General features: G+C 57.7%; 9 protein-coding genes across 9 annotated transcripts; 4 read left to right on the top strand and 5 right to left on the bottom strand.

Moving 5' to 3' along the window:
- Positions 1-93: 93 nt before the first annotated feature.
- Positions 94-1,583, bottom strand: F5144DRAFT_148492 (nucleophile aminohydrolase). The gene is made up of 5 exons (XM_066782453.1): positions 1,267-1,583; positions 1,127-1,189; positions 876-970; positions 607-819; positions 94-553 (listed from the first exon to the last, which is right to left on the bottom strand). Exons 1-5 carry the CDS (start codon positions 1,271-1,273, stop codon positions 167-169), a joined length of 765 nt encoding a protein of 254 aa, XP_066647357.1. The 5' UTR covers positions 1,274-1,583; the 3' UTR covers positions 94-166.
- Positions 1,584-1,906: 323 nt separating this feature from the next.
- F5144DRAFT_483497 (uncharacterized protein) lies at positions 1,907-3,235 on the top strand (the record flags this gene model as incomplete). Its single annotated transcript, XM_066785396.1, has 1 exon — positions 1,907-3,235. One exon carries the CDS (start codon positions 1,907-1,909, stop codon positions 3,233-3,235), a length of 1,329 nt encoding a protein of 442 aa, XP_066647356.1.
- A 200-nt stretch (positions 3,236-3,435) lies between these two features.
- F5144DRAFT_148475 (uncharacterized protein) lies at positions 3,436-5,419 on the bottom strand. Its single transcript, XM_066782451.1, has one exon. It carries the CDS (start codon positions 5,008-5,010, stop codon positions 3,637-3,639), a length of 1,374 nt encoding a protein of 457 aa, XP_066647355.1. The 5' UTR covers positions 5,011-5,419; the 3' UTR covers positions 3,436-3,636.
- A 1,354-nt stretch (positions 5,420-6,773) lies between these two features.
- On the top strand, positions 6,774-7,853 carry F5144DRAFT_590982 (phosphotyrosine protein phosphatase I superfamily; the record flags this gene model as incomplete). The annotated part of the gene is made up of 4 exons (XM_066790211.1): positions 6,774-6,912; positions 6,970-7,061; positions 7,114-7,288; positions 7,723-7,853. 4 exons carry the CDS (start codon positions 6,774-6,776, stop codon positions 7,851-7,853), a joined length of 537 nt encoding a protein of 178 aa, XP_066647354.1.
- A 957-nt stretch (positions 7,854-8,810) lies between these two features.
- F5144DRAFT_483803 (kinase-like domain-containing protein) lies at positions 8,811-10,369 on the top strand (the record flags this gene model as incomplete). The annotated part of the gene is made up of 5 exons (XM_066785405.1): positions 8,811-8,923; positions 9,039-9,171; positions 9,235-9,301; positions 9,373-9,687; positions 9,765-10,369. 5 exons carry the CDS (start codon positions 8,811-8,813, stop codon positions 10,367-10,369), a joined length of 1,233 nt encoding a protein of 410 aa, XP_066647353.1.
- On the bottom strand, positions 10,315-11,331 carry F5144DRAFT_564929 (uncharacterized protein). The gene has a single exon (XM_066788455.1). The coding sequence runs from the start codon at positions 10,873-10,875 to the stop codon at positions 10,660-10,662; it is 216 nt and encodes a 71-aa protein (XP_066647352.1). The 5' UTR covers positions 10,876-11,331; the 3' UTR covers positions 10,315-10,659.
- Positions 11,076-12,740, bottom strand: F5144DRAFT_485145 (UTP15 C terminal-domain-containing protein; the record flags this gene model as incomplete). The annotated part of the gene is made up of 1 exon (XM_066785487.1): positions 11,076-12,740. One exon carries the CDS (start codon positions 12,738-12,740, stop codon positions 11,076-11,078), a length of 1,665 nt encoding a protein of 554 aa, XP_066647351.1.
- Positions 12,741-13,114: 374 nt separating this feature from the next.
- On the bottom strand, positions 13,115-13,976 carry F5144DRAFT_148452 (uncharacterized protein). The gene has a single exon (XM_066782449.1). The coding sequence runs from the start codon at positions 13,719-13,721 to the stop codon at positions 13,188-13,190; it is 534 nt and encodes a 177-aa protein (XP_066647350.1). The 5' UTR covers positions 13,722-13,976; the 3' UTR covers positions 13,115-13,187.
- Positions 13,977-18,054, top strand: F5144DRAFT_148453 (uncharacterized protein). The gene is made up of 3 exons (XM_066782450.1): positions 13,977-14,520; positions 14,630-15,037; positions 15,104-18,054. The coding sequence occupies exons 1-3, from the start codon at positions 14,231-14,233 to the stop codon at positions 17,790-17,792; spliced, it is 3,387 nt and encodes a 1,128-aa protein (XP_066647349.1). The 5' UTR covers positions 13,977-14,230; the 3' UTR covers positions 17,793-18,054.
- The last annotated feature ends 8,256 nt before the right edge of the window (positions 18,055-26,310 follow it).

The following is a 26,310-nucleotide window of genomic DNA, read 5'->3' as shown; positions in this document are numbered from 1 at the left end:
ATGGCTGGACGAGGAAATAAGTAACGTGGTATTCGGGGATATCAACCTCACCAATGCGATATCCCGCTCCGCCCTAGCACATCTAGGGTTGGCCTCAATAACGAAGATCGCACCGGCTTCCGGGAGCATATTGGCTGCGAACCCCGTTGTGCCCTCCCGCGCCGTCTCAGTCCTTCTCAGCAATCGCCTGTAACCTCTCGTCGATCTCCTCTTCCGTCAGCCGCCTGAAGTCTGGCGTCGTCCCTTCCTTTCCGTCGGCGCGCGGCCCTCCGACGATGCCGATCTCGATCTCGGTCTTCTTGAAATCCATGCTAAGAACGGTGCTGAGGGTTGTGATTGCTAGCTCCACAACCTCCTTCCAGTCGCCAGGGGCATGGTCCTTGTTCTTGAGCTTCTTCTCAAGGTGATTGAGCGCCTCCTGCTGCTTGGGGCCAGCTGAGGTGCCCTTGTACCCAATATAATATCCGGCGGGATCACACTTGAACAGTTGGGGCCCGACTTCGGAGTCGAGAGATATCAACGTCGTCGCAACGCCGTACGGCCGCATGTACGCCTATAAAGGGTTAGACAAGTCTCATCCTCATCTGCCCGCCTTTCATCACATACCCGCTGCGTGTAGACTTGGCTGATGTTGGCCAACCGCTTGGCCAAGGCGTCGCAGGGCATCTCGTAACCGAACTTGTACTTGAAATCTGCTGCTTCCGATTGGGCGCGCTGGGAAAATGCGCGAGCATCGGCGATAGAGCCCGTCATGACGCAGCCCACCGACGGGGAGATCTGGAAGATGTGCGAGACAGAAGAGGGGTCGATGAGTTTATCCTAGCAGCGCCGTCAGCTTGGATGGTGTGCACGGTTGGGAGGCTGGCGTGACATACCGGCACCTTCTTCTGGGACAGGACTACAGCGCAGTCCTTACCCCGCACACCAATCGACATGATGTTTGCCGCTGTGATAGCCTTGAAAGCATATTCTGTAGGTCCGTCCATCAGCACAGCCCAAGTATCCCCGGTTTGGTCTTTGCCCGCATCTCCAACCCCCTCCCAGCCCAACCATCACCCTCACTCCCAACCTAACCAGCCGTGGCAGTCGTTGCGCCGCATTGTTGTCGTTGCGCATATGTACGTACCGACTTGGAACAGTCTTCCCTGCTCCGAGAAGATGGTAATGTGCCTGTCATAACCAGCGTTGCCTGCGCCTGGTGTTAGCTAGCCATGGCCAAGTGGAGCTCGGAGCTGCCATAGGCTCGAAGGGCTGAGGGGAACTCACCTGCCATCTTGACAGACGTTAAATTATGAAAGTTTGTCGAGTATGACGGTGATGCGGGACAAGTCTAAGGCAAGCGGATCGAACTTGGTTTGCGGGGTTGTAGTTTGGGGAAGTTGGAGGGGGTTGTGGTGGGAGAGCTTCGTTGTTGGATGGACCTAGCTTCCCCAGCGATTGACGCGTTGCGGCGGTTTGCCTGGAGCAAGGCAGAAGGGGAGCTGACGGCTGGTGCCTCAAATGCTAGGCGGCAAGGCTGGGGTTAGCGCCACCGCCTGGCACAAAACCAGACTTGCCAGACCCACCAAACGACCACCCCCGCTAGCAGATCTTATCTCATCAAGACCCCTGCATCGGGTACCGATAAGGTCCATCTGGGCAGAAATTTGCTGCGGGCGGCATGAACAGCTCTGGAGAGAGCACCAAAAACACCCAATAAGACACACAGAAATCCCCCCCAGGGTTCCAATTCCAGCACTCTCGACAAACTTGGGTCTTGGAAACACGTTGCTTAGCCCCGTCTAGGTTTTACCTGTTGCTGTGGTATCCCGCAGCGCCATTTCTGACCACCCGTCCCTCCTGCTGGGGCCAATTCCCGACAGCCCTCGTTCGCTGTGTTGTCCTGTTCCTCCCTCCAGTCGTCACCATGTCCGCCCATGTCCCGGCCTGGAAGCGATTGGGCCTCAAGCTCAAGGGATCTTCATCGGGCGAAGCTATCCCCAGCTCGGTCGGCCCCAATTCACGAGCAAAGCCCTCTGCGCAGACCCCCAACTCCCACCAAACCCGCGTAAACGGAAGTCCCGCGAGTGCGCTTAAAAGGAAGCAGCCGAGTTCTGCGTCCACGCCGAGCGCCGTCACAGCGCAGACACCGAATAAGAAACCGCGAAGGGAGGACCAATCAGCAGCGGACCAAGGGACACCGTCATCATTGAGGAAATCGGTATCGTTTGCGAACGACACCAAGGACAGCACCAAGGAAAAAGCCAAACCGAAGAAGGCGAAGAGCAAGAAAGCGAAAAAGCCCAGCAGCACTGTCCAATCCGATTTCAGTCTCGAGCCCTCTCTGGTTTACATTCGTCAGTGGCACACGGCAAGGGATTCGTGGAAGTTCAACAAGAACCACCAGACCCTGCTGATTAAGTACCTCTTCGACGGAGACAAGGTGCCCTCCACCGACATCCCCATCTTCTACGAATACATCCGCGACCTGAAGGGCTTCGTACGGACAAGGCTACGGGAAACAGCGGCCGAGATCAAAAAGAAAGACATGGAGGCCGGCGCGGGCGCATTCCCCGCCACCCTCAAGGACAAGGAGACCAAGCAAAAAGAGTACGAGGAGACAATATCCCGATTCCTCCAGGACCTCCAACGACACCAACACCGCCGCCAATCGAACAGCAATTCCTCCTCCAAGAACGCCAATGGCAAGCGCGCCCTCGACGAAGTCGAATACGTCCTGCGGGTCGCCACCCCAGAGATCAAGCAGCGCCTACTGAAGCGCATCCGCGCAGAGCTCGTCGTCGACGAGCTGTCCGACAGCGAGGAGGAGAGCACCACCACCGAAGGGGCGGCAACAACAACAGCAACCGAGACGTCCTCATCGTCGGCCTCGACATCAGCGCGCGACGCCGCTGCTACCACCACCGCCGCCGGAACCGCCACAGGACGCAGCGACGGGTCCCAGCAGCCAGCGAAACGGCGCCGGCTGCGCAACGTGCGCACGGCGATTGGCGACGACGACGACAGCAGCAGCTCGTCCGAGTCGGAGTCGGGGGAGAGCGGGTCCGAGGCGAGCAGCAGCGAGAGCGACGACTCGGACTCGGACGAGGAGATGGATCTGGCGCCGGACGCGGCGGCGGCGGCCGAGTCGTCGAGCTCGAGCAGCAGTTCTTCGGCGTCGGAGGGGGGGTCGGAGGCGGATTCGGATTCGGAGGGGGGGAGTGAAGTGGGGAGTAGTGGTAGTGATGAGGATTGAACTTGAACTTGGGCACCGCCCGGTGTGGGAGTAGGCGATTGTATGTATGTATCACAATGTTGGAGGTGCGAGTGGTGGTAATACCCTGAAGTTTGAATGTATAACTTTCCTAAAAATTGGATACAAAATCCATATTCAGTGCTATGCCTGTGAAACAATTGTACCGCCCGATAATGCTGTGGGATGTGGCCGTAGCCTGTCATCCCATCTTAAAAACGACGACCCGTCCCCCGTGTTAACCCCGCGATGATCAACACAACGAATTGCCCCCCATGAAAAAGCCCATTTCAAACGCCATGCTCGTTAAAACCCCAGGTCGCACGCCCCGTCGGCACGACCAATCGCGCCCGCTCGCTCTTCGCATTCATGCACCGTTACACAAACCCAAACCCAAATCCAACTCAAGTCTCTTCAAACAACGTCCCCGCCTCCAACAACCCAATACATTCCCCCTTCTCCATAACCGCTACAATCGTCTCATCCTTGAACAACCCACTCTCACTACCCGTATCCCTATCTTTACTCAACCCATCCACCCACTTCTTCGCCGCCAGGACGGTAGACTCCGCCGCAACAGCGACAAACGCACGGCGCGGCGTGACCAACCACCCCGGTTTGTCGAGCGGGCTGGCCAGGTCGGTGGCGTCCATGCGTCGGATCCGACGCGGCGAGACGACCCCGCCACCACCGTGACTGTTCGTGCTGGTAGTGGTGTTGTTTGTGGTGGCTGAGGGCGCGTTGACCCATACCCACCCCGACGGGCTGGCGTAGCCTGTGCGGAGCACGTCGAGGCCGGTGAGGGGTGTGTTGTGTGATGGGGAGGGGGAGAGGGTGGAGATGGTGTCGAGGGGGATCATGAGGGTGCGGACGGTTGGGGGGAGGTTGATGGTGGGTATTGGTGGTTGTGGTGGTTGGACCGCTGGTGGCGGTGGTTGTTGTTTTTGTTGTTGTTGATGGAAAGCGGCACCAATCGCACCCCCGGGGTGATTCCGAGAGAAGACCGAGGAGACGGAGGGGTAGAGTTCCCGCGAGACGACAACCGCGAGTGCATCGCCGACGACGAGAGCGACGGTGGTGGAGGTTGTGGGTGCCGCAACGCCGAAGGATGCCGTCTCGGCTTCATGGACGGGCGCTGGCAAGAGGATGGTATCGGGCCGGTGGCGGACCAGGTCGCAGGTCTCGGGGCGGATGTGAGATGTGAGGAGGATGAGTGGGAGCGACTTGTCCAGGTGCGGGAGGAGGGTAAGCAGCTCTGGGGTCTTTCCCGAGAAGGTGATCATGAGGAGCGTGTCATGCCGCGAGATCTGGCCGAGGTCGCCGTGCAGTGCCTCGGTGGGATGAAGGAAGACAGCCGTGATGGCGAAGCTGTTGAAGGTTGCGACGAGTTTCTTGGCGATGTGCCCCGACTTCCCGACGCCAATGACCACCAGCTTGCCGCTGTTGCCATGTCGGGCGGTGATGGTTTCAACGGCACGAGTGAAACCGTCGCGCGCGCAACGGTCCGAGGAATACAGATTGGTGAGATGCTGCAGAGCGGTGGTCTCGGTGGCAATCACGTGGACGGCCCGCGAGAGACGTTCTTCGATAGCGAGTTTCTTAGCACAGACGGTAATGTCCGGCTGTGTAAGGCTACGGGCATCGATAGGTGCATCGTCAAAATCCTCGGCGGGAGTGATGGGTGACGGTGGCGAGAGAGGTGGGAACGGTGGTACTTGGCGCAGTACATAGACCTCGCTGTTCTGCACCGGCCGTTGATGCGAGGCTTGTTGCACCATGGTGGTAGAGGTTTAAGGTGGTTCTTTCCTTTGTTTGAGAGAAAGACGAAGTCGACAGCTGCTTCAGTTGGGTAAGTGGACCCAACTTCAGGTTCGCTGTTCTGGTCGGATTTCGACGGCGACGGTTCGGAGTATTAAACTCCAATTCGGGTGTAGCCGGCAAGGTTAACCCAGTTCGGGAGGTATGGAGACCAGATCTGTTCTTGCATTCGCCCCTGATGGGCTCTAGGCAACCGGCTCTGGGGATCGAGTGCAGGGCAGCAGAATATCTGCTCTCTCTCTGCTCTAAGAGTCTGGGTCGCTGTCTAATACACGGTAAATTCGGACCGTTCGGATGCAATTCTTGGAAAGCGGCCTCTGCTATCAGAGATCATCTATCCCGTATCGGGTGAGACGGGAGGGGTTTCACGGCAGACAAATTTGAAGGAAGGAGGCTCGGCGCGTTCTAGAGTAAATGAAGCAGAGAACCCGCTGTGGAGGGCGGCTTGATGGGCACATGCAAAACTAAGAAGAGAGTGTGGGGAGGACCGGGTGCCGAGCTGGTGGGAACCGTAGTTATCATTCTGTGGGATCCGAGAGAGCAAGACTCTCAACCTCCTCTTCAAGTACACTATTGAGCTATTGAGCAGACTATTAGGTAACTACCTCGAGACAACAATTAGAGGACATCCGCGGGGAGGCGTTGAACGTGAGGGTGAGCTCAGATCGTCGGACATTCCCGTCCGAAAGTGGGGACGACCGAGCTCACCAAGATGCCATGCATCTCTGTCTCACAATCGGGCGGAGTTATCGGCGGACGATTCATCACCAAGAAACAAGATGGGAATGGATGCTGATGAATCAACTGGTATCTGGTGGCGGGGTCGGCACAAAAGTGGTGGCGATGCCCCGCGATTGCGGCTCGAGTCGGGACTTCATACGTTGATGCATGCGGCGACTAAGCCCCCTGCAGTCGCGCAACTTTGCGTGATTTGACCCGCAGCTGCGAGCGCTCAGGGGACCAGCCACTTGGGAGCAGGACAGTGGAACTTGTTCAAGGTACGAACAGTTAACGCAGTTGGCCCAGCAACAAAGCAGTCACTGATGATTCTCGGTGGGATCTCGGTGTTCGGCACACTGAAAAACTGGCTGCAGTAGCCAATTGTTTACAATTTTTTACGACACTACATACTGAAGTTCCAACACATCAACTCGCCCTCAAGTTCTTCTCCATGCCCCGACGCATCGCCGAGCTCATAGTGAAAAAAGGAGGTAGACATCAAAAATTCCGACCGGAACGGCCCCGAAGGACAATTCAAAACGACGGGCTCCACGATGTGCAATGCAGGCCTATCGCTCTGGTACCCCTGCTTCATGATCCAGGTGTACCCAATCAAGGTAAGTATGAAGAAGAAAAAGAGAAGAGGAGGAAGATTTGGGAGCCGAAGGCCAAATAAATAGGCGAGAGCAGCTGGTCAGTGCACGCCTGCAATTGCCCACATTGCAGTTGCTCGCACGTGATTATTCGCCCCAGTTAGTTCACACGTGGCTAGCAATCTATCCCTAACCCTTTCGAATCCCAGCCGAGCCACCGTTGCCCCTCAGATCTTATCAGGCTGCCCCTCGGCAATCTAATCGATTGTCAGTCTTCAATTAACTCTCAAGTCGTTGTCGGGATCACATTTGGAATTGGCGTTTGGCATCACTAGACTTCTAATTGATAGAGCGCCATCTTTTTTCTTCTTCTTTTTTTTCTGGCTCTTTTTTTCTTTTCGCACCCCGTCATGTCGGACCAACTCTCGGTGCTCTTCGTCTGTCTCGGCAACATTTGTCGGTCGACCATGGCGGAGGGCGTGTTTCAATCGTTAGCCAGGAAAGAACCGTACAGCGAGCTTGTAGGAAAGATCGATTCCTGTGGAACAGGTGAGTTCCATTCGCACCCACCCGGCTATCCCGTACTAATCATGGCTTCCCATCTAGGTGCTTACCATGTCGGTGATGGGCCAGACGAGCGGACGATGGAAACTCTCGAGGACCACGGCATCACCGACTATGTGCATTGTGCTCGGAAGGTTTGACTGGTATCTCCTCAACTGCCGCAACGAAATCTGACAGATGTGGCAGGTCGACGCATCAGACTTCGACAAGTTCGATTACATCTTTGCCATGGACCGAGGCAACCTCGCCGACCTGGAGCGCATTCAACGGCGCAAGCCCAGCAGTAAGGCAAAGCTCATGCTCTTCGGCGAGTACTCTGGTACCGGTAAGACCGAAATTATCAGCGACCCGTATTACGGTGGTAGGCAAGGATTCCAGAAGGCGTATGAGCAGGCAACTCGGTTCTCGATAAATTTTCTCAGCGAAGTATTCCCCGATGTGGAACCTCCTCAGCTTTGATGTCGAATAATGCAGGCGTTTCGGTCCGTGGATAACGAAGATACCAATTGTACATCACTTCTAAAGTCGGCAAATTCAAGGCCAGCTGGCGCTCAGGCGGGCTCCCATATGGCGGCGCATGCTCAGCTTCGCCAGCCCTCGATTTGATGATGTGTGCGGGCTGAATCAAACCAGCTCGGCGTTGTGTAGCCTGAGGGGGCAACAGGAGTTTTATATTCCAGCTCCCCCGCGCAGAAGTACTAAATTCAGAGCATCTTATTACATAACGTTGCTCTGGGAGAGTACCTCAGCTCCCCAGCCAGGCTCGAGCCGGGCATGCCGGAGACGATGGGGTAGCCATTCAGCCCCGCACCATGCCCCTGAATGGCCTCAGCCCTACGGCCACTTGGGTGGCCCAAGACCGGCAGGCCGCCGGCATCTCAGCCAGGGAGCTGGCACGGCAGGGTTTCATCCCAGCTCTCACCTGATGTTCACATTGCAGCGACCTGATGAGTGCTTTTTTCTCCCATCTTGGCCTCTCAAACTTCAGACGACAATTTTCCCCTCAGCTGCGGGGCACATATCCGAAAGCAGGATCCAGTTGGCGTCGATCCTCGCTGCTGCGTGTGTCCTGTTGGGTGCAACAAGAAAACAAGTGGAAGCGAAAGGAACAGCGTTTTGCGATGATATGGAACATTGATCCATCACCCTTCGGAACTCGGCTTGGTATCATCGAGATCACCTGCAGCGTGCAATTTCCTGGTGTGGCATCTCAAGTTGTCGCGCGCGTAACAGAGGCCGGAACGGTGATCAACTGCAAGTCAGCTCGACTGCGCCAATCAGACAAACCGCCCAACGACGCCCGAACCAACACGGCAGACCACGGTTTATAAAGCGGGGACCCTTCTTCGCGATCCGGCCAGCCGACGACTGAAACAGGCAAATCGGTGGGGCGCCATCCCTTGTTGGAGCGTCTGCCTGCAATTGCTGTGCTCCAAGCTGTCCCTTGCTGCCCTGCTGCCCCTGTTCCTTCGGGCTTCATCACACCCTACGAAGCACTGTGCCTGCCAACAGGCTGACCTAACCTGCTTGGCGGGCCAAGGTTGCACGCACAGCGTCTTCTGATGGGCCCGGCGATGCCCTTGATCAACCCTCAGCCCCTCCATCTTTTTGCGAGCGGTGCCTTCGTCTCTTGCGAATAAATACGAGCGAGGCTTTGCCATCCTGCCGTGTCTTCCAGTGTGGTGTTTGTCTCCCAGTGTCTATTTTGCCACCTGAAGCTGCCTCGCGCGCTCTCCGTCCCTTCTTGTGCCTGACGGTTTCAGCTCAGCTCGCTTTGTGCTGCCCCTCCTTTTCGGACGGAGCCCTCCCCACTTCGCCAGGGATTCAACCGACAGACACATTGCGAGAGCTGACAGCAGACGACGACAGCAAGAACACTCGCCATGGCTGATCTACAGGGCCGCAAGATCTTCAAGGTCTTTAACCAGGACTTTATCGTCGATGAGAGATACACGGTGACGAAAGAGCTGGGACAGGGTGCCTATGGCATTGTCTGGTACGCGCGCTCTCCCCCACAACGGCCCCCTCCGTGGCCCCGCATCATCGCATCAAAAGCAGCATGTGGACGGCGTCAGGGTGCCAGGACAACAAAACTGACAAAACCTCTACAGCGCGGCAGTGAATAACCAAACCAACGAGGGCGTCGCCATCAAGAAGGTTACCAATGTCTTCAGCAAGAAGATCCTGGCCAAGCGCGCCCTGCGCGAAATCAAGCTCCTGCAGCACTTCAGGGGCCACCGCAACGTGAGAGACCTCGAGTCAATGCCCCCGTGCCATTTGATACTGACGGATCTTGTTGCCATTCAGATCACCTGCCTGTATGATATGGACATCCCCAGACCCGACAACTTCAACGAGACATATCTTTACGAAGGTACGCATCGCAGCCTTGCCCCCTGTGCTACCCGAAGCGCCACCCTCCCGCTGACACACCACAACCCACAGAGTTGATGGAATGCGATCTGGCGGCTATCATCCGGTCAGGCCAGCCGCTCACAGACGCCCACTTCCAGTCCTTCATCTACCAGATCCTGTGCGGACTCAAGTACATCCACTCGGCGAACGTGCTGCACCGCGACCTCAAGCCGGGCAACCTGCTCGTCAACGCCGACTGCGAGCTCAAGATCTGCGATTTCGGCCTCGCGCGCGGCTTCTCGATCGATCCGGAGGAGAATGCCGGGTACATGACCGAGTACGTCGCGACGAGATGGTACCGCGCGCCCGAGATCATGCTCAGCTTCCAGAACTACACCAAAGCGAGTACGTACACCCACGCCACCCTACATCACCACCCCACACCCTCTCTTTGCACGTGTGCTAACTCTTTTGTTTTTTAGTCGACGTCTGGTCAGTGGGCTGCATCCTAGCAGAGCTCCTCGGCGGGCGACCCTTCTTCAAGGGCCGCGACTACGTGGACCAGCTCAACCAGATCCTGCACATCCTAGGCACGCCCAACGAGGAGACCCTCTCGCGGATAGGCTCGCCGCGGGCGCAGGAGTACGTGCGCAACCTGCCGTACATGGCCAAGAAGTCCTTCCCCTCGCTCTTCCCCAACGCCAACCCAGACGCGCTCGACCTGCTCGACCGCATGCTGGCGTTCGACCCGACGCGGCGCATCTCGGTCGAGGAGGCGCTCGAGCACCCCTACCTCGCCATCTGGCACGACGCCAGCGACGAGCCCGACTGCCCGGCCACCTTCAACTTCGACTTCGAGGTCGTCGACGAGGTCCCCGAGATGCGCAAGATGATCCTCGACGAGGTCTTCCGCTTCCGCCAGCTCGTCCGCATGGTCCCCGGCTCTGGCAACCAGGCCGGCAACATGCCTGCTCCGCAGGTGCCCCTGCCGACGGGTGGCCAGAACCACCAGTGGAAGGCGGAGGATCCGCGCCCTCAGGAGTATGGCGTCATGCAGGGCCTGGAGGCTGAGTTGGGAGGTAGGTGAGGGGGTGGGGTTGTGATGGCTGTTGCTGCTTCTGTTTGGTGGTGATGGTAGTTGGGGGGGAAGATTGAACGTGAGCCCGGATAAGGGGTGTGTGGTTTTTGGATCATTCATGTAGAGGCAGCGGCTTCTGAGGAAACTGGCGGTTTGGCACTCGGGGGCGCTTGAGAACCCACGAGGAGGAATAAGGCGATTGAAATTGAGACGAGAGAAACGGCCGTTGTTGGGTCGCGAGCGGAGTCGAGTTGGGATTTCTATATACAGTTTTGGCGGTGCCTTGCACAGCGGGCATGTCAGAATCTCCTTTTGGGTATCTGTTTGAATCGTAGTAATGATGATGACGGCGACAAATGGGATTTTGATCGATGCCGAATTTGACTCATGTCTTGGGTGATGGAATGGGTGGCTGCATGGCAAGCCGTTGCACAACCGAACAACACAACAAACACCGCCAGAAGTGATGAAATGGCTATACACCTGGTAGCCAACTCTGCCCATGGATTTGACATGACATTGTAGGTATCATTCTATCTCCTTCAATCAACCATGGGAACAACGGCACTGGTCGCACACTCTATCTTTTCTTTTTCCCGAATCCCAACCAGGAACGCCGGCGCAATGCAAGAAATTAAGAAGTAAGCCCCCCTTTTCTTCCCCATCTCTACGCAACAACAACACCCCATCCTCCAAGACCCCCAACCAAGTCTTTTTACATGGCCCCAAACATCAAACTTTCCACCATCCCATTCGTCTGAATCGCCATCTGCGCCTTCTCCACCTCCTTCGACACCTTCCCCAACAACGCCTGGAACATACTCGCCAACTCCGCACTGCCACCCACATGCTCACTATAGATATCCAGCAGATGAAACGACACATCGACGCAGATGCCCCGGTAGCGCGGGTCAGCGATGTGCTTGCGCACCCACTTGAGGAGGGGCAGCACGGAGATCTCGTCGCGGCCCTCGAGGGCCTCGCGCAGGGCAGAGCGGTGCCGCAGCGCCACCAGCACCGTCAGCGCCGTCACGGGCTGGTACTGCGCGTCGCTCATGTCGACGACCTCGTCCAGCGCCGCCGCGTACCGGCCCTGCCGGAAGTTGCGCTGCCACGGCTTGAGCTTGACGCGCCGCCCGCCGCGCCCGCCGCCGCTGCCGCCTTGGGGGTCGGTGGGGATGATCGTGTCGACGCCCTCGCCGAGCAGGTCCATGGATTTGTTGGTCATGGCGGCGCGCTTGCGCTTGGCTTTTTGCGCGTCGAGCTTCTCGAGGGCGTCGGTGCCCACGTCGCGCGCGGCTTCGACCGCGGCGCGGTCCCGGGCTTTCTCGGCGGCCGCGCCGGAGAGACGGGTCCGGAGGGACAGGACGCCGGACTGCATGCCGACGGCGAGGTGGCGGTCTTCTTGGGCGGCGCCGGCGGTGATGACGGAGAGGGAGAGAATCGGGCTGGGGTATTTGGAGCCGGCCACGACGTTCCAGTCGGTTGTCTCGAATACCTTGACATGGCCGTCTAAGCTGCCGCTGACGACGCGGCGACCGTCGGACGCGAGGGAGAGTGACGTGACGGTCTTTTGGTGGTTGGTAATGAGGCGGAGGGGCTTCGCGGCGACGAGGTCGAGGACGGAGATGGCGCTCCCGGCGGCGGCGAGGAGGGTGGTGCCGGACTGCAACGGGAGAACATGTTCGACGGGGTCGGCGTGTTTGAAGGTCATGACAGCGCCTCCTGCTGCTCTCGCGTCCCAGACCCGGACCGTTTCATCGTAGGACCCCGACACTAGGAGGTTGCTGTTACCACCCGGCATGAATGCGCCACACCGTACATAGTCGGAGTGCCCCGTAAACATGCGGCTGGGGTTGTTCGAAGGCAGATCCCACAACCGAACCGTCTTGTCATCACTGGCGCTCATGAGAGTCGTCAGCTCTGTGGGAGACCACTTCGTCACCCACACGGGCTGCTTGTGGATATGCCAGGTTTTGAGGATGACGGCCCGCGTTCCACCGCCCACGTCAAAGACCTGCATCCTGCCCGAATCCTCGCCGGCGACCAACACCCTTCCATCGGCGCGAATCTCGCCGCAATGCGCCTCGCTGTCGAAGCGGCCGATGGTCTTGAGGGGTTCGCGCTTGCGGATCGAGAAGATGTCGACACGGGGCCCGGACGTCACGGCAAACAAGTCATTGAGCTTGGTTGCAGCTACGAGAGAATTGGAGACTGTCCCGCCCGCCGTAGGGAAGCTGATGTGGGAAATGGGCCACGACGCCGTCGACGTGTGGGATTTCTGGTTCTTGAACGACCTCCAATACCGCTGCTCGGCCGTGACGGGGCTAGGCCCCGATGGCAGCTTCACTTGTGCCAACGGTAGCACTTCTGCCGCCATTTTTGTTGCTACGATCCGACTGTGGGAGGGGGGTTGGGCTTGTTCGGTCGTTGAGTTTGCGATTCGGCCGAGATCCGGGTCGCGCGCTGTGATTGCTGCGATTGCTGCTTGAAACTTTTTTTTTCTGCCTTTGGCGCTCGCTTGTCGCTTGCAGCAACTCCAGGCCAAGCCCCACCTTGGCACGGCCAGCCCTGCTCGAGCGGCGGTACCATCCAATTCGCGTTTGGGAGAAGCTGACCCCGCTTCTGGGGGAGATCCCGGTACCCTGGCAGCAGGCAAGGTCCAGAAGGCTCCATGCAACCCCATCCGATCGCTGTTTATAACTAATCCTAGAGGAGGTGATAGACTGTCTTGACTGTGTAGCAGACGTGTCACAGCATCATCACAAGATGGCAATGATAGGTAGGTACATAATGTGGTTCTGACAGCCACCGTCAAAGCGACTGCTTAGACAGGCACTCGACTTCTATCTCTACTAGGATCTCGTATGCGGGCTGTACACATTCTGTGAAAAAGTTGTCTTCCCTGTCTCGGGGTCTTTCTAACCCCTGTTCCAACCGCAGATCGATAGTCCTGGTTCTCCTCCCTGTCCTCCTGCGGCACGGTCCCGTTGACGACCGGGAAGGATCTTGAAGTCATCCGAAAAGAAACTTGCAAACGAAAGATAGACCAGAAAATACCAGTCGCATTCTGTTGACCTATCGCGCAGGATACCTGGTGCGAGGAATAAATCGATATTCGCAATTTGTTGTTGAACCTGGCCCGAGAATATGCCCACCTACCCCCCCATGCAACGGTTTTCCTGCTCTTGAGACACACGACACCTGATTGGGCAAGCGTATTCCCGACGGTGTGTGCAACCTCAGCCCATCGCCAGAAACAACCCACCCCCAAACACCCCGTTGGTTCCAGCATCCCGAACAAACCAACAACAAATAGGGAAACATCAAGAGCTGTGGTTATCGACCCAGCTTCTATCATTCCCTACTCAAAACAGACCTCAGGATTTCCTATTTCAATACCAAATGGATCTAGGAGTCCTGAATGGTTTGTGCTTCGTACCATAATTCTTAAGATTGTGGTGGGGCCAAGTTGACGAGGTACCTGCCATCACTTTGTCTGCAAGGTGGGAAACTGCAACTTCCCTCCGCACTGCAGAACGACCGTTCTTGCCACGCCCTCCCGTCTGCCTGTGCGGGCACCCGTCGCCCAACATTTAGTTCGATTCTCTGGCTTTTCTGGTTTTTACGCGCTTGCCCGGGCTGCTCTTCTCGCTGGACCGGCCGACCCTTCCGCCCAACATCCCCCAAGCTTCCCATCAATGGTGCGTGATCCTCGCGCATTGCCGCCCTGCGCAATCTCGCAACCAGCCACGCCCGGCTTTGTCGCCCGAAGCCCGTTTGCGAATCCTGAGATTGACTTCTACTCCACAGTCTCCGAGCATCCCCTGTCGCTTCGCGACCAGACGTTTGGGTGGAGAGTAGAGTACGATGCCACCCCCCAAGCCCACCGTGGCCGCGAATCCCCGTCCCTCGGCCGCTTCCAACAGCCAGATCGCATCCTCTAATGCCACCGCTAACGCCTTTCTCGGCGGCCGACAGCCATCATGGATGACTCCTGGCGCATCGATAAGGAATCCCACTGCTCCCCGACCCGCCGTCCCTCGACCGCCTGCCGTACAGGCTCAACAGCAGCAGCAGCAACAACAACAGCAACAGCAACAGCAGCATCAACCCCAGCAACAACAGCAGCAACAACAGGGACAGCAACAGCAGAAACAGTATGCTCTCTCCCCCATTCCCGCGACCGTCGCAAGTCTGTCTTGCAGGCGTCACGCCCTCTCACCGCCCTATAGAACAAGTTGACGCTAACATTGGCATCTTACCTAGGCCTGCCGTTCTCCCGTCACCCGCTCCGAGCGACGTACCGAGCCCTGCCCACTCGAATTTGCTCGATAGCCCCCAGGCATCTCCTGCCCCTCTCGCCGATGCGCGCAGCATGGGGTCCAGAACACCCTCGGCCCCGGTAACACACCCAGTCACCAATGCCCGGTTTGCCCACATCCCATCTGCCAGCCCGGACCTGCAAGAGATCCCGCGACCAGGGTTGGCCAGCCCGGCGCATCAGGTTGAGAACCCCTCACCTGCGGTTGGGTACATATCGCAGCTTCCAAATAACGGGCCTCAGGCCCGACAGAACATACACGCCCCGAATGCCACTCCTGGAGCTACTCCGTTGTCCAACACCTCTCAAGAACATGAGCCGTCTCGTCCTGCATCAAAAAGACGGCGCACCGGGTAAGTTTAGCGCATAGATGCTGTATGTAGGCCACCACGGAGCTATGCTAACTTCCCCGTTTGCAGAAACACTGCCTCTATTTCGGACGCAGGTCCTGGTCCGCTTATCACAGCACTGGAACGGCATGTCCATGCTTCAGGGGGCGAGCAGGCGCTCACCGGCGCCGTGGAGAAACCAAGAATCATGCTCCTTAGGGAGGCCTGCAAGAAGGAAGATATCTTCTTCATCTTGTTGCACCAGTTGTTCTCCATGTGGTCTCTCAACAAGCAAGATATCCGGACGCGTATACCACTGGATCAGACGACCGTGGATCAGGCATTCGCGATCCTCGAAACTGTCCTCAAGAAAAACGACCTCATATCGCCGGCACACCAGCAGTGGTTCTCCCAGTTCCCTGTTCATACAGGGCAGTTCGATCGGTGGGATAACGGCACCACTATCATCCAGCAGATTGCCAGATTTCTGAATGCCCTAGTGACCGAATACGCGGGTCTTGCCGTCGGGGCGATTACCCGACATTACCCCTTTCTCGTGGACGAGCTGTTGAGTTGCTTGAGTTGCTATTCACCAGTCCTGCAGTACATTCTCTTCACCGCCTGTCGGAGGCGGCTAGGTGTGCCAGATGGCCACTTTGGCGGCTCGATGGAGCAAGCGTTTCGGGACGACCAGCAGAGGCACCGCGTTGCCGGCCAGAACCACCATTTTCTAGTACCCTTCACACATCCAGGGGAGATCGAGCAGCGAAATTCCGGGCTCATCCATTTTTACAAGCAAGTAGTCCTGGCCGCAACATTCCAGCCCTCGGGCCAATCCAACCCTCTCTCCCCGCCGATGCAGAGCACGCCTACTCCCCAACAACAACAACAAGCTGGCGCATCCACCCAAGGGCAGGCACAGCCGCGAAACCGCATGTCCCCGGCGCAGAACGCACAGCAGCACCCAGTAGCTCCCACGCCTCACACCGTCCCAAGTCACTTCCCTGCTGTGTACACGAATATGACTCTAGGGCCATCGCCTCAAGCACTTACAGTCGTGACAAACCCCTACGCCACATCCCAGGCGCCAACGGCAACAGGGCCGACACAGACAGCACCGCTGGGTACGAACACATCGCTACCTCATCCGCAGATGCGGAATGGCCCCCAGCCGAACCCGCAACACCCAGCAATTAGCAACGTTTGGGCTCCACAACCGCCGTCGGTGCAGTCCGTTTGGCAACAGCACCAACTAAATCAGCAACTAAATCAGCAACAAAATTTGCAGAACTTACAAATCAACACGTCTAATCTCGCACACGTCAACCTCCAGTCCATGGTGCAGTCACCAGTTGGCACCACACCATCTTCCCGCGCATCCCAACCCACACAGAATCCTGGGCCGCAGCAGATACCGCCCAGCCCTTGGGCGCAACAACAATTACAGACCGTAATGCCTCCGACGATTTTTGTCCCCAACGTAGCGCATCCCGGGCCAGCCCCCGTGGTTCGGCCTCCAACGTTTCAGGTCCAGCGAGGCGCGCACCCACGACAGCGACTTGTGGCGGCGAGCGACCGCCTGTTGCCGCCCAAGGGCACGTCGATTGGGCGGACGGAATGGCCGCACGAACCGGCGGATCGAAAATCGGTCATGATGTCGCTGCACCAAGCCCATGTCCGCAGTCCGAAGCGGGTCATCAAGGACGGAGAGATGGAACGCTTCTATCAATCTGTAAAATCGCTCGCAGTTGCGCCGACTCCCGTGGCTCCTAAGAAGATCATGTACGAGTTCCGGTTCAATGTCAGCGAGGAGCAATTTGCCCTAGTAGCGGCCAAGTCGAAGGACCCCACAGCCCTTCTACCGGTAGTTGAGCATATTAACGGCACGCTCCGATGGCGGATCCGGTGCTGCGCGGTTCAAGGTTCGAGGGCGGCCATTAGGGAAGAGGAGTGGGTGGGATTGGAGATGGACTGGCCCACGTACATTCACATGACGCTGAATCAGAACCCACTCGACGTCCGCAGGCAACGGCACAACGGCAAAGACCAACCTACAGAGATCACGGACTATATCGTCTGCGGCACCAACTTGCTCTTGGTTTCCATACATGGCCAACAAGGGGAGCACTCCAGAAACCGCCACTTGGCAGTGGAAGTTCTCGAAACACTCAGCCATTCCAACGCAGTCAAGACGGTGTGGTCGCGGGGCGTAACGGGCGAAGAAAGGACGTTAAGGACGATCAAGAAACGGTTGACGTCCTCGCTTGACGACGAAGTCTCCTTCGAGGCGCCTGATTTGCCGATCGACCTTGCCGACCCCTTCAGCTCGACCATCTTCAAGATCCCCGCGCGTGGAGTCCTGTGTACGCACATGGAGTGCTTCGACCTCGAGAACTGGCTTAACACGCGGCCGTCGAAAACGTTAATTAAGTGCCCGCATCGGCAGGTGGCGTGCGATTGCCGGGACCCGGCCGAACCGTCCAATCCCGACAAGTGGCGCTGCCCGATCTGTTCTAAGGATGCACGGCCGTACAGTCTGCAGATCGACGGGTTCTTGCTCAAGGTCAGGAAGCAGCTGGAGGAAGAAGGCAAGCTGCACACCAAGTGCCTTCGTGTGAAGGCGGACGGGAGCTGGTCCGTTGTGCTCGAGGCGGACGATGATGGGGAGAGTGACGAGGAAGAGCGGCGCGGGCCGCAGCCTACGGTTGGCGCTAAAGGCAAGGCAGTGCAGGCCCCCGCTGCGGTGAGGCGAGAGGTGGAGGTTATCGAGATTGACTGAATGGTCCATCTCGGCTTGCGTCCGCCCGGGCATTCGCGACCTACCCAAATCGCCACGATGTCAACCATGGCTCTCCCGTTGCATATTGCTACACGGCTTTACATTATACTTATCGCCAGACCGGGAAACCACGCCCAGCCCCTTGGGTTTCCCCGGCACTATCATTCCTCATAAAAGAGGCCACTCGGTTGGATCACGGCATGCACGGCATGACTCGTTACGGCACATGATGATCTCCCTTGATTTATTTTTCCTTTCTCGGATTTGCATCGCATTACGGCTGGAGTTACACAGTTTTAACAGGGCGGTACTGGGGCAAAACATGGGGTTTGGTGTTTGTTTTGGGTTGTGGCGGCGGTCAACACCGGCAGGAGAGCCGAGGGGCTTCAGTGATTTATGTTTTTGTTAGCGTTTGTTTAGAAAAGAGGTCGTGGCTTAGCGCTAGTTTTCGTCTTGGGTCAAATTGAGGGTGGAGGGGTTGGGATGGGGGACTAGGCCAGCCATACACATAGCTACCTAGTCGATGAATCAAGGCAAACAAACCCCTTTTCACCCAAGCGGTCTGTTCGTCGTACTCCACTCACTCACTTTCAGGTTTGCCCCTACTCATTCAACCTACACCCCCAGCACCAACACCACCAACATCACCAGCACAAACCCTCGCACCCTCTGGCGGGCCCAACTCACTCGCCCTCACCCCCCAGAATCCAACACCACCTTCGTCAACACCATCGTCGGGTTCAACCCCCATCTCCAGCTCATACACCCTCGGCACCCCGCCCAGATCTGTTGCTGTGATCCATGTGTTGCTCGTGACCGCTGTTTCCCAGCCGGGGTGGTGGGTGGTGTTGTCGGTGTTGGGAGGGGGGGGGGGGGGGGGTAATTGGTGTTGGAGGGGTGGCGGGGTGGCGGATGCTGATAAAATGCGCGGCTGCGGTGGAGAGGCTACGCCGTTGCTTGTGATGTGGCTCTCAAAGTCGACGGGGGGCGGGGGGGTGTTGTGGAGGGGGATGATGATGGTTGTGTTGGTGCTGCGAGAGCTGATGGTCAGTTCCACGGCGGACTGGCCTAGCCTGCGGGTGCCGAGGCTCAGTCGATGTTGACTATCGAGTGTAGCTGGGAGGGGCCCCTCGTGTCGGTGAGGGTGTCTGCGGCATTGGTGACGCTGGCGATGGTGGTGTTGGTCTTGGTGGTGTACTGCAGCCGGCCCTTGGCCCGGAGGAAGACGTCTACCTAGCGCTTTTTGGCCGGCGGCATGAACGGCGTCATGATCTTCGCCGCCGTCTCGGCGACTTCAGGGGTGAACTGCTGCGCGGTCCAGTCGCCGAGATAGGTTCTTGGACATGTCGTACCCCATGGCCATGAAGTGGTCGAGTGGCAGCTCCTGCAACCGCGTGTTAGTGACTAACGCCCCTTCGCAAAGTCGGCCAAAGTCTGCCGCGAGATCTCTGATGGCACGGGCGGCAGGGCCTAGCTCTTTGGCGGGGACTATTATAGAGCGTGGTGTAGAGGGGATGGCGAGCAGCAACCCATCCCGGCCGTTAGTTTCGTTAGCGAATGTGAGAATGGTGCCGGCCTGGGCATAATTAGAGCGGCGAGATAATAACGCATCTCGTTGCGTGCTTCGGCCTCGCGCCGTTCTATAGAACACTCGGAAGGGCTGCGTATATGGCGAGCCCGACGGAAGGTGGCCCTTAGCTGCGCTGCTCGTATGCCAGAAGGAGAAGGGGGGTCCTAACGAGGACGACAAACCTCGTAATCCCAGCAGCCAGCTCAGCTCATGTAGAGAGAAAGCTTGTCGAGTACGTCGAGCTTACCGGAGGCAAAGTCCAAGCACCCGTCGCCCTAAACGGGCAATATCCAAGTGGTAGATGGCGCTACCACAGGCACGTGGGTCCAGTACTTCGATACGGTTTACGATGAGGACTTCGCGACGCAACCTGACGGCCAACTTGGCCTCTATTGGTTGGGGACATCTCCGACTTTCTTGGTCCTGCCGGTCTCCCAACCAATTTTGCCGCCCTTCTACTGCCGAGCTTGGGCGGGCGAGTTCGACAACGATCGCTTCGTTTCAACAGCTACCAGGGAAAAGGAAGCCGCCAGGAAAAGGGACCCCTCCAAGACACAGATCGAAGGCTATGTCAGGGCTGCCATGTTCTTCTACGAGGCGATGGACAAGGAGACCAAGAACCCCATCCCCCGGGCCAACGCCGACGTTGTCAAGTACCTCATTAAACAAGAGGACTCCGACTGTGATATAACGGATATCCCAGGCCCCGAGTCGGTTAATAAGGGTATCGTTTGTAATGTTCTACCATTGGACGGCGACGATCAAGTACCGATCTTGCAGGCCGTCCCGGCTCGCGGCTCCCCGGTTTCGGACCCTGCCGAGAAGGCTATATTTGCTAAAGTCCCGGCGTTTTACGCCGATAAGGATGCGGTTCGGGATTCCGCCAACAACGACATGGTTTACAATCTCCTATGGCAATACGAAGAGGTAGCTAAAATTGCTGGCGTCGCTTCGTTCGTCAGTCGCGCGGCCCTTCGCTACGCTACGGGGCGCTTCCTTCCTCTCTCCCGCTCCTGGCAATTTTCCTGTCCCTGTCCGGAGGACAATCCGGGTTAGGGTTGAATACGGGAGAGACGAAGCGCCAATATCTGTCCGTCGGCCAACAACGCTATCTACTTGAGTCGTCTTCTTACACTTAACTATAGCTACTAATCGTTTCTATTCTGCCACTCACGTTACGTCTCTACACTCACGTCCTCGCTACTTACAAATCAATTAGACTCTTGAGGGAACCTCCCCCGCCACAGCATATAACGCCTGCAGTTGCCTGGTAGCGTGATCGGACAACTTCAACCCCATAGCTCGTGATGGTGTCTCGCGGTAGATCCTGCTGCGGTCGAAGGGCCGCTCAAACATCAGTCCGCCGAGTGTCTTCACCCGCGAAACGACCACGTAGGAGAGGCCAGAAGCAAACTCTGGCGCAGAGATATTGCAGACGACCTTGTCCAGGGTGATGCCCTGTGACTTGTGGACGGTGATCGCATAGCTGACCCACAGCGGGAACTGCTCTCTCGAACATGAGTTGGCGCCGACCATGAAGTCCTGCCGCACTCGGAGGATGGGAACAACCAGCTTCTCTCCACTGCGGAGCGGCTCCCTGTTTGGCATCGTGAAGGCCGGGCCGTCGTAGTCATCGAAGGCCACCATGATGACCTCGGGCGGGTTTCGCAGCACGTCGGCACCCTCTTTCCAGGATATGTCGTAGACTGTGCCCTGTGCGCCGTTAACGAGCCCGACGTCGGCCCACAAATTCCGCGTCAGCATCACCCTGCAACCAACACACAAGGGCAAGCGCTTGGCCAAGTTGCCGGCATTTGAGGATTCCACCTTCTCCGCGCCAACACCCTCGTGTTTTGCCTCGACCTGAATGGCGGGGCTGTCCAGGCCAAGCATGTGTTGGTGGTTGTACTCGACGACCTGGGCCTTGGTGGGATAGATGCGAAGCGCATCGGCAAAGCTGTCAACCTGCTCGGGAGAGAGCTTGACAGAACACCTCGAAGCAAGGAGCTCCCAAGAGGGTACTGACACATCAGCCATTCGCAGTTCTTCCAAGGCCCGCCGAAACGGGGCCTGGTCTTCGCCCTGCTGCCGCTGTATTGTGGTCAGAAACACCGACTTGTCGAACGAGAGGTACGCATTACGCCCGACGATCTCGATGTCCTTCAGATCGTCGCTTGTCGAATACAGCGGCTTGTTAAGGACAGGGGGGAGCTGGAAGAAATCCCCAATCATGATGACGCTGAGGCCGCCGAAAAACTCGTCGCGACGCTCCGGGAACACCTCCCGCAGGCGCTGGTCGATCCATGCGAGGGTTTTGAGGCCCAGCATACTCTTCTCGTCGATCACGAGGTAGTAAATGGCCCTGAACCGCCGCTGCAACGCGTTCAGGACTGTCGGGGTCTCGGAGAGCGGGCGGTAATTGCCGTCGACGGGGAGCCGCAGCAGGGAATGCAAAGTCTGTCCCCCGATCTGGTTGCTCGCCACGCCCGTCGGAGCTGCTCTAACGATGGGGGAGGGTCGGCCATAGGAAGCCGCCTTGGCCTGAAGGTGAGAAGATATCACCTTCACCATATACGACTTGCCAGTCCCACCTCCTCCATCGATCTGCAGCCGGAGGGGCGGAGGCCGACGGTTCTCGTTCTTCGCCCTGAAGTGGCGCATGATCGTGTCGTATACCTGACGCTGCTGCGTGTTCAGCGTATCACGGGCTGCGAGAGGCATATCTTCCACGTCGTAATTGCCTGGAGTCTCTCCGCGAAGCTGCGCCTAGTAGCTCCCAGTAATGAACTCCTCGTGATAATAGCGGCCGACGTGTCGCGCCCAGTCGTAGTTGACATCCAGGTCTCGGCGGCCAAGCAAGTCGGCCCGTTCATCGGGAAGCTCAATGTCGGGGACCAACCGCGCCATCTCCTGCCAGTCCTCGAGGGTAATCTCCCCGGCGTCCCCCCCTGGCTCAAACTCCTCTTCATCCGGAGATGGATCAGGCTCGTCAACAGTGCCATAGTGGTCGTCCGGGTGGTCATGATGCTCGAGGCAGTAGCGATAGGCAGATGTAGCGATAGGCAGATGAATAGTTGTCGAACTTTCGACCATCAACCTGGGACAGATCTTCCGTCTGGCGGTGGGGATGGCTGAGCAGCAGCTTGACACGGCAGAAGTCGGAGTACTGCCGATGGGAGCGGACCGGCTTGTACCGGGGGTAATAATACAACACCCTAGGCATCGCAGGAGGCCGCCAAATCGCCCATTTGTCCGCATTTCGTGCCTTGAAGTTCCAGTTTTGTAGGAACTCGAAGTAGGAGACATCCTCCATATGATCGGGCCGTCGGAGATACTTCTCGTAGACTGTCCGAGACTCTTCAATATCGCCATCCGCCGTGATGTCAATTGCACGAGCGTGTCTCTCGCGGGGCCTACAGTCAACGCTCTGCACCACTCGGCTGTCCTCTTACAGAGGGAGTCCCAGGAGGATATGACAGATCTCCTGCGCAGAGTAGTCCCTCTCCCCGATTAGTTTATTCATCATCTTTGACACAAAAGAAATCATCGGGTTGTTGTCTGATATGTGGGGAAGGATACTCTGGGTAATCTGCGCGTATGTGCTGGTCTGGGTCTCGGACTTGCTGCAATACTTCGCAGCATAGTTGATAACAGCCTCCACACTCGTGCAGGGTGAGCAGTCCGTATTGGCCAGCCAACAAAGAGAGAGAAGTGGGTTGTACTGGTTCAGGTGGGTATCGTTGCGCTCGGCTTCGAACGACCACCAGCCCTTTCCGGCCCTCTCGATGACCTCGGCCGCCCCCCGTACAGGCCGGGGGAAGAGAAACCGACACGTGGGCTCTGGCGCCGGCCGTTCTCCACCGGCAGTCTCCCCGGCCGCCTCTCTGGCCCGTTGGGCATCCTTCTTCGTCACCCGCAGACAGTAGGTCGACGAGCAATGGTGTCGCTGACAGCGGTTGACGATTCTGTTCAGCCACTCCCAGGTAACGGGCGTCTCCAGAGGGTCAACAGACAGAGGGTTACCCTCGTCAGCGCCATCCTCTTGCTGCGGATTGACTGCTGTAACGTGATATCCCCAGATCCTTGCGAAGCGCTCTCTCGCCTCGGGGGTTGCCATATCAGGAGGAGGGCTCCCATGGAACCAGTAGAGCCCATGAGAATGACTACTGCCGCGGCCTTGCCACTCGTACCGGTACCAAAAGTCGGCCACGTTGAACTTTTTCTTCAGCACAATCTTCCTGAAAAGCGAGTTCCGCGAGCGGAAGTGCCAGGCCGTGATATGCGGGTTCTCCCGCAACAGCCGGCGGGACTTGGCCATGCGTCTCGGCTCATCAAGCGCCTTCCACTCCTCGTACTCGGGCATGTGCCGGTAGAGGCTCTGCCAGTGCAGGTCGGCTGGGCTCAGTGTGATGAAAGCAGAGGGGACACCAAGACAGTGCGCAAAAGACTCGCACTCGCGACGTCGGCGGTACCAAAAGGGACGTGTGCCTTTGATGACACCAGCATAGCGAGAGATCCGGTTGAGGATGGCCTGGGCCTCTGGCGTGTCCGGATCGGCAAGCGCCTCCTGCAGCGCCTCCTTCGTAAGAGGCGTTCGGTGGTTCTTGCTGACGTAGAATCGACTATGACCCCTCGCCTGTTGCCTCATCAGAGTGTTCAGCGCGATGAACCGGAAGCTGTGGTGTTTGGCAAATCGCCCATCCTCCCACCTCATGGCATGCTGGATGTAATCCTGGTAGGAGATCTTGCGCTGCCTGGGCTCGACAAAATCTGCGACTCCCCGAGGGAACAGGGTCGGGCAGGCGAGAGAGAGCAGCGCGTATTTCTGGTTGAACTCATCGAGGGGAGTGCGCCGGATGGAAGGCATCTGCAGCTGATGAGCAGCCTGGGGGTCGACTGGTTCTAGGGGCACTTGCTCATTGACCTCAACAGCACCATCATTGACTCGCCCTTGAAGCTGATTTATTTCCGAGTCGTGGATCAGCATATCAGGCACTGCGGCTTCGTCAATGACCTCACCGTCCTCTTCCGGTTCTTCAACAGGGCCAGAATCTGCAGGCAAACCTCCAGACTCGGCAGCCTCGTGGATATTCAGCTGGTCAAAAACGTCACCGTCTTCTGGCAACTGGGAGAGGTTGTCGTAGTTCCAGGTGAAATTTCTGTAGCCAGGGTGGTTGTCGGCGAGGAATCTGAGCCATGTCTCGACTGCTGCTCGGCGGACTCGGAAGCGGTTGCGGAATTGTCGATCCATCTGTTCGACCGCTTCGGATCCACGCGGTCGGAGGATGACAATGTCCAAATCCTTGGGCAGCAAGGGAAGCTCTGAGTACACCTTGCCAACGTCGCGCAAAAAGTGTACAACATGCCCACGATACTTGTATTGCTGCCCACGAACCTGACGCTGATTAGCTAGTAGACTCTCTCGCAGGGAAGCATCGTATACCGTGAAGACATTGACGCTGACGTGCACACGCGCAATGAAAAGCTCCTCCAGCGGCTCTAGTTGGGGCAACTCGGGTGGGACGGCACCAAAATCAAGCTTGTTCTCTGCGGAGAAGAGAAAAGGTTCGTCCTGCCGCTTCTTGTCATCTTTGTCATGGCAGCGCTTGCAAACACTATCTGCCATGAGCTGGACGTCAAACCAGCGCTCCTTGCAGCGCAGGCATCGTTGCATCTCCTCTGAGGCAAGCGCTTCGTCGAACTCCCTCTTGATCGCAATGTCTTCGGCCAACAGCGGCGTCTCCTGGTCGTCGCCTGTGAACCGCGGACCGGGTTCGTTAAATTCGCGCGGAAGGTTTCCTTCGGGGAGGTTGTGCGTGCGTGGGCGGCCGGTGGGATTGCGTGCTAGTCGAGGACGTCCGCGAGGGCGTCCGCGAGACTGAGCCGCGGGTTCGTTGAATTCGCGCGGAGGGTTGTCTTCAGAGAAGTTTTGCGTGCGTGGGCGGCCGACGGGATTGCGTGCTAGCCGAGGGCGTCCGCGAGGGCGCCCGCGAGACCGAGCCGAAGACGCAGATGGAGAACGGCGTTTGGGAGGGCGTCCACGGCGTGGCGGTGTGTGTCGCAAGTCATCCGCGTCACCACCCAAATCGTCTCCCTCAGCGGCTTGCACGGGTAGCAAATCGCCTCGGCTGGTCGTAAGCGCCTCGTCCTCAGCATTGAGCTGCTGTTCTCGTCCAATCAAGCTGCTTAACGTCGGGGTTTGCGAAGGCTGCACGCCATGGCGTCGTTCCACGCGGTGGCGTCGCTGGATTGTCAATCGTTGATCCCGAGCGGCTGCCGTTTCCGGGGTATCTGTAGAAACGCGGCCCCTTTCGTGATACATTGCAGCAAGGACGCCGTGCGTAAGGTTCCGTCGAGGCCCAGGTGCAAGCGCCGGTGCGAAAGCAAGGGGAGAATCATCTCCGCGGGCGATTGCGCGAGAAATCTCAGTGCTCGCTCGCGACGCTTCAACCTGCGATAGGTTAGCTGAGGAAAGCAAGATCGTAACCAGAATTATCACATGAAGCTTGCTCTTATGCCGGCAACTTAGACAGTTGACGACAATCCTTCCGTTCCCGCGGGCATGGAGAAACTGGTCAATGTTTTGCTCGGTATTGCATCTGCTACATGTCTTTCGTGCCACAGCTGCCTCCGCAGCCGCCTCGGCGGTGCCGGCCAGAACGACTATCACGTCTTCCATAGAACGACTGGAATTGAAAAGCGGCAGATGTGCAAACGGCGGGAGTCGCGATGGTCGCGATGGTCGAGCGGATTGCGAGGGCATGGATGGATGGATTGAATAAACAGGAGCTTCCAGCTGGAGCATGCTTACGAACCAATCGAAACTCGCGATAACGGGCATTTCCTTATCAATTTTGCATAACGTGATCCACCCCCAAGCGACGCACTTTTCCACAACCACACGACAAGAAACATTAATTACACCACCACAACGCCTGTAATACACCG

This window comes from Chaetomium tenue (assembly GCF_020726465.1).
Source record: "Chaetomium tenue strain MPI-SDFR-AT-0079 chromosome Unknown F5144scaffold_2, whole genome shotgun sequence".
Lineage (NCBI taxonomy): Eukaryota > Fungi > Ascomycota > Sordariomycetes > Sordariales > Chaetomiaceae > Chaetomium > Chaetomium tenue.
The sequence above is the reverse complement of the archived record's forward strand: the minus strand, read 5'-3'. Positions and strand labels throughout refer to the sequence as shown.